The 6,400-nt window shown below is 37.1% G+C and overlaps 1 protein-coding gene across 1 annotated transcript; it reads right to left on the bottom strand.

Annotated features, from left to right (window-relative positions):
• On the bottom strand, nt 128-1,696 carry LOC109830173 (uncharacterized protein sll1770-like). The gene is made up of 3 exons (XM_020397348.1): nt 1,685-1,696; nt 895-1,153; nt 128-345 (listed from the first exon to the last, which is right to left on the bottom strand). The coding sequence occupies exons 2-3, from the start codon at nt 1,146-1,148 to the stop codon at nt 243-245; spliced, it is 357 nt and encodes a 118-aa protein (XP_020252937.1). The 5' UTR covers nt 1,149-1,153; nt 1,685-1,696; the 3' UTR covers nt 128-242.

Raw genomic sequence — 6,400 nt, 5'->3', positions numbered from 1 at the left:
ATTTTTTTTTTTTTGCAGAATCTACTTTGAGTGTATGTACACAATATTGAACAACAAAAAATTATATTCATATCCAACACAATCTAATTAATTCCAATATCAAATCCAATTATATTCAAATAATACATTCACCAAAATAGTAGAGAGATACATAAATTATTTACAAACGTTTACATAAATTATTTACAATGGCTATGACACTTCTAGGAAAGAATGTAATTCATCGATACATGATTAATAATCTATTTGAGTTCCTTTCTGTTCTTCCAGATTTGCTTTATGTTCTTCCAGATTTGCTTGACACCATCCAACTCCTTCCAGAATGCCTCATAATAGCCAGGAATGCTGCAAAATGAAGAACGGTTATGCATAAGGCAAGGAGTGAATGAATTGCAGTTAGGTAATGTACACAAAACAAAGATGAAATATTAAGAGTCTTTATGCAGTTAGGTAATTGTTGTTGACTGTATGGAACTTGCAGTTCACCGAAGCTGTATGGAACTTATAAATTATTATATTTCCCACACTATTGTGCATCTCTTCTCTGTTCCATAGCTGTAATCTCTGTTCCATAAAAGTTATATGGATACTTCAACCATTTGCTTTTCCATAAAAAATTGTACTCTTCCACGTCAAAATTTTTTTAAAAAAAATTGTCTTTAAGACAAAAAGTTTTTACATATGTTTCTCTTCAAATGCATTGCATGATTGCATCCATTAACATTCCATTTTGCATATATAACTCCTCTAAAAATGTGATTTTTTTTACATGTACAACTTTGCGGAATGCTGAATGAGGATTGTTCTAAGAAACTCCTTCCATATTCAAACATCTACTAAAGCTTTTTTTTTAACTGCTTAAAGAACAAAACAGATATAGAGTTCAGAATATACTTGGTGTGTAATAAATTGTGCAAGTAGGCTGGTACAGAGCAATACAGTGGTGTAATGGGTGCATGAATCATATGGTCGACAAGTATTTTGACCTGAAGTTCGGACAGCTGATCAACATATTCTTGAGCAAGAATATCCACCCTTGTAGAAAACTGTTGCCCTATTTTGATAAATGTTGGGCCTAATCTCAAAATACTCTCCTTTAGCCACTTTGCAAGGGCTCTCCTTCTTACTACTTTTTTCTCCTCTGTCATTCCTCCTGCACATTTGCCAGTAACTCATCAAAAAGATGTGATTTAATATCACTCTCATTCAGACTGTAATTTGTTTAAGTTTATTAAATTTACAGGTGTACTCAAATAGTGAATTAACAAAACTCATGCAATGAAAGAACTAAGATTCTACGCTATTCAAACAACAACAGGGACCTAAGTCAATTCATATTGCATAATTCAATTGTAACAAACAGCTCCTTACTCTAAACCATAATGCGTGCCTGCGTAGTATCGCCTCATCACGGGATTTCAAGAACTGTTACGACACGGACTTATGAACCATAAATATGAATCGAACTTCAATTTTAACCAAGTTCTATCATGAGATCCAACCTTTGTTTTAATGGGTCAGGCATTTAAACCAGATTGTGCGGTGAACTCAAATAATTCATTATTTATCAAAGTTGTGATTTTGGGTCAGGCATTTCAACAAACACAAGATAAGCACAAACGCATGCCAGCGCAAATCAAACAACAACCAACGAAATGGGTTCAATCAAGATCAAGATCCAGACCTGGAAATGCCTGCCATCAAGGAGGAGGCGTGGGTCAGGGTTAGGGTTTCGGAGGAGGGGGAGAAGGGGATCGGGGAGAAGCTGGAGGGGTCGAGGGCGAAGGAGGAGGCGTGGGTCAGGGTTAGGGTTTCGGAGGAGGGGGAGAAGGGGATCGGGGAGAAGCTGGAGGGGTCGAGGGCGGAGGAGTGGAGGGCTGAGGTCGAGGAAGGAAAAGTAGAAGGGGGAGGAGAGGGTGAGGTCGCCGGAGAAGGGAGAGAAGAGGGTGAGGTCACCGGAGAAGGGAGAGGAGAGGGTGTAGAGGGCGGAGGAGTGGAGGGCAGAGGGGGAGGTGGAGGGGTCGAGGGCGGAGGAGTGGAGGGCTGAGGTCTGAGGGCTGAGGGGATCGGGGAGAAGGTGGAGGGCTGAGGGGCCGGAGAAGGAGAAGTAGAAGGGGGAGGATTTTGGGATCAAATTTTGGGCTGAGGGGATTTCGTTTTTGGGGGGAATTGGGTTTTTTAATCTCAGCCTAAACATCCTAGACGGAAATTTCCGTCTAGGATGTATCCTAGACGGAAATTTCCGTCTAGGATACCTAATTATATTTAAAAAAAATTAAAAATATAAGAACTGTCTAGAATACTATTCTAGACGGAAATTTTCGTCTAGAATAATTTATTCTAGACGGAATATTCTAGACGGAAATTTTCCGTCTAGTTTAATACAAACTAGACGGAAAATTTTCCGTCTAGAATATTCCGTCTAGGATATACGTTTTTTTACTAGTGTATCGAGTCCAAACACGAAGGTTACAAGTTTATGACTACCTCCTTACTGAATTCATCAGCCCCTTATAACAATAAAAAGATATTATAAAACCTAAAAAAGAATTCATGTAATCAGAAAATGAGAAATTTGTCGTAATAAGTGAAAGAACAATCTTATGAATATGAGAGAACTCTCTAAGTCCCCATGAATGGCAAAGATCACATTATTGTATGCGGGTGTTCTGGTTTAATTAATTTGTACTCTCAACGTACAAATTCTATTAAAATCATTCCTACAAGAATGGGGTGATTTGATAATTTGAATCATAAGTAGAACTATTAATCCTTCCCTACTATATGTTTGCCCGATCATGAATGACTCAAATCACTGTATTATTGCACGTGAAAGGCACGTGTAATAAACATTTAAACTTAATTATTATAAATTTTACGTAAAAAGGTTCACTTTAATACCTTACAGTTTCATCCTTTTTTTGTAAGATTGTTTATGATAGTCATTTTTTTTATATGTAATATGATAGTTGTTTTGTTTGATAGGTGATATTTTAATATTTTATCTTACCTTATTTGAAACAAGATAGGGGACATATTTCAATATGAGTAACCTAGCTATTTTCATAGTTAATATCATTAAGAAGAGTATTTTTCCTTCATATTTTACCCTAAGGTTATTGTATTAATCATTCTTACACTAATTATTTAGATGTATACTTTCGATGATATCTACATTGTGACTTATTGCACTTATTGATATCTTTTTCTTTAAAAAAGTTTCTTCTATTTTTATTTTTATGTCTCTTATGATATGCATTGTAATAGATATTTAATTAGTGAGTACCAATAATATGTTCATGTCATGTTATAGAAGATTGGGGGTTGGGGGGTAGAGAGAAAAAAACATTCCTATTAAATTACAATTTTATCCTCACAAAAATCTATACTACTATATAAAAAAACAAGTATGGGTAGTCAAAAATTGGGATGAGTGGGTGGACATGTCCTCATTTCCATTGTAATTCAAAGGGTAAAATGATAATTTTATAAAGAAGATTTTTCTCTTTCTTTTTCTTTACCTTATTTTTTCTTTCTTTAAGAATATTCTAAACTATTCAACGACTTGAAAATAATATTAGAAGCCACGTATCTATTACACTTCATTTCATAAATGATACAAAGTAAAAGTGTTGAGTTTTTTTTTCAGAAAAGGTAGATATACCTAAAATCAAAGGCAGTGCCATGGTCAAAGACTTCAGACCAATCAGTTTAATTAATTGCATCTTCAAAAAAAATTCTAAGATTGTTACAAACAGATTAGCTCCTCTTCTTCCTAATCTGGTATCTTCTACCCAAACAGCCTTTCAGTCAGGGAAATCAACACTTGATTCTATTGTGATGGCAAATGAGATGATTCACTTTTGTTCTAAAAGGAAGAAGGAAGTTGCTATGCTAAAGCTTGATTTTACTAAAGCTTTTGACTCCATCAACTGGAATTTTCTTCTTAGTTTGCTTAAAGCTAGAGGTTTTGGATGTAGGTCGTGCACATGGATATATCATATTATCTCTTCATCACAGTGTTCAGTCAAAGTTAATGGCCAGCCTTCAAAGTTCTTTTCTTGTAAGAGGAGTCTAAAGCAAGGAGATCCTTTATCTCCAATGCTTTTCAATTTAGCAGTTGATGTTTTAAACAAAATGATTCATAACAACGTTAGTGATGGAATCTTGTCCAATCTAGATATAAAGTCTCCTCTAAACCAGCTGAGAATATTACAATTTGCAGATGATACGCTCCTCTTCGTCAAGAGTTCTTTCAAAGACATTTCTGTGTTGAAAACTATCCTTTATTTCTTTGAGGAGGTCTCAGGTCTGGCCATAAACTATTCCAAATCTTCAATTGTTTAATTTGGTAAATTTCCTATGAAAAAACAAATTCTTTCAAATTCTCTTGGTTACAAAGTGGACTCTCTGCCTATTAAATATCTAGGCATGCCTCTAAAATATGGTAAGCTGACAAAATCTGAATGGCAACTTATCTTTGATAATCTCCACAAAAAACTTGCATCTTGGAAGAGAAATTTCCTATCCTATAGAGGGAAATTAGTTCTTTTAAACTCAGTGCTTACTTCAATCCCGTTATACTTCATGTCATTCTACAGATTACCAAACTGGGTCATTAAAAGCATTGATAAAATTAGGAAAGGCTTTCTATGGACAGGAACTGATAAAGCAAGTGGCTTGAAGAGTTTAGTCAAATGGAGAAAAGTCTGTCTTAGCAAATTAGAGGGAGGATTAGGAGTCAAGGATATCCATCAATTTAATATTGCCTTGCTATCAAAGTGCCTTTGGAAGTGTCTTGATCTCAATTCAAACACTGGTAACTTTCTTCGTCAACTTTATTGTATCAGAGGTCAATCTCTTCAAATGACGGTTGCAGGAACATCAAAATCATCCTTCTGGAATGCAATTTTATCTTTTAAGAATGAGTTCCTCCATAATATCTCTTGGTCTCTGGGATTAGGTGATACAATTAGATTTTGGGAGGACAAATGGACATGTTTTAACTCCTTAGCCAGCCTTTACCCTTCTTTATATAAGCTAGCCTTGTCTCCTAATATGTTACTATTTGCAGTCAAGGTTTTCTAAGAAATTCCACTTGGCATTGGAGACCTTTGTTGAGGAGATGCATCTCATCCTCTTCCCAAATTGACAAAGCCAATCTCATGAATTTATTACGGATGTTTCAAATTTCTACAATACCAGATAATCCTAGATGGTTGCTTACAAGTGCTGGTAATTTCACAGTTAAGTCCTTCTATCAGTTCCTCAACCAGAGAGGTCTTCTATCACCTCATTTTAAAGTTATTTGGAAAAATGCAACTACATCCAGAATCAGTTTCTTTATCTGGCTTTTATACAGTAATAAACTTCACACAAAAGATAATCTCTTAGCTAAGGGATGGATAGGAGATCCAATGTGTTTCTTTTGTGGCTCACAAACGGAATCCAAGGACCATTTGTTTTTCTCATGCTTAATAACCTCCCAAGTCTGGACACATTTCAAAAACTATTACCTTCCTTTCATATGGCCAACAACTTTTGAAGATTTATTACAACTTGCGAGTAAACTTCAAGGAAGTGCTGGTTATATTTGGCGTAGCTTTATCTCCTATTGTTTGCGTCGAAAATTGATGTATTCATTGCGGTATTCATTACAACTTCGGTCGTTACAATGAAAACAAAAAGATAATCTTTTTATAAGATCTTTACACAATGAAAACAAAAGTTACAACTCTCGTCAAAACAAACGCAGAGATCGTTTATCACCCGCTGCTTTGCGTGGGTTCTTTGCCTGTGCCGGGGTTTATCCGTGGACCGCCTTAGATCTGGATCCGGTTGATGAAAAATTCGGCAGAGTTTCGTCTTCGCCGAGGAAGTATTTGATTTGAAGCGCTGAGATCGACCAAGCGAAATCAGGGCTCTTCTCGAGATTAAGACCAAGCCTAATCTCAAGGGACGGACGGGAACGGGCGTCGGATCTCTCGAACTCTCCTTCTTTATGCCGAAGAACTCGCCAAGATCTGTCAACCCTCGCTAAAATTCGTGCTCCTTTGACTCCACAATCCGGCAGCACCTCCTCGTCTTGATAATCAATCGCCCCCGCTGAAAGGAGGCCCTAGGTTTGTATTTATAGGGCTTCAGAAGCGGTTATTTGGATGAGAACAAGTGATTTGGCTCTATCTTCAGTTAACAACAGCCTAACCACGTTTGGGGATGATATCAGGTCAGTTAGAAACCCCTGGAACCAACAAATCTCGAGAAAAAACCATCCAAAACCGAACCGGGACGAAACAGTGCGCGCAGGACAAGTCTGACCCGCGCTTGCGCGGGTCGGATGGATCCGACCCGCGCTTGCGCGGGTCGGATGGAACCGACCCGCGCCGCCGCGGGTCGGTTG

This window comes from Asparagus officinalis, chromosome 2 (genome assembly GCF_001876935.1).
Source record: "Asparagus officinalis chromosome 2, Aspof.V1, whole genome shotgun sequence".
In the NCBI taxonomy this organism is placed as follows: domain Eukaryota; kingdom Viridiplantae; phylum Streptophyta; class Magnoliopsida; order Asparagales; family Asparagaceae; genus Asparagus; species Asparagus officinalis.
The sequence above is the reverse complement of the archived record's forward strand: the minus strand, read 5'-3'. Positions and strand labels throughout refer to the sequence as shown.

Coding starts and splice junctions, on each gene's coding strand:
- LOC109830173 (XM_020397348.1), bottom strand. CDS start 1,148: ATGACAGAGGAGAAAAAAGTAGTAAGAAGGAGAGCCCTTGCAAAGTGG. Junction 346..894: donor CACAATTTATTACACACCAA/GTATATTCTGAA, acceptor TTCATTTTGCAG/CATTCCTGGCTATTATGAGG.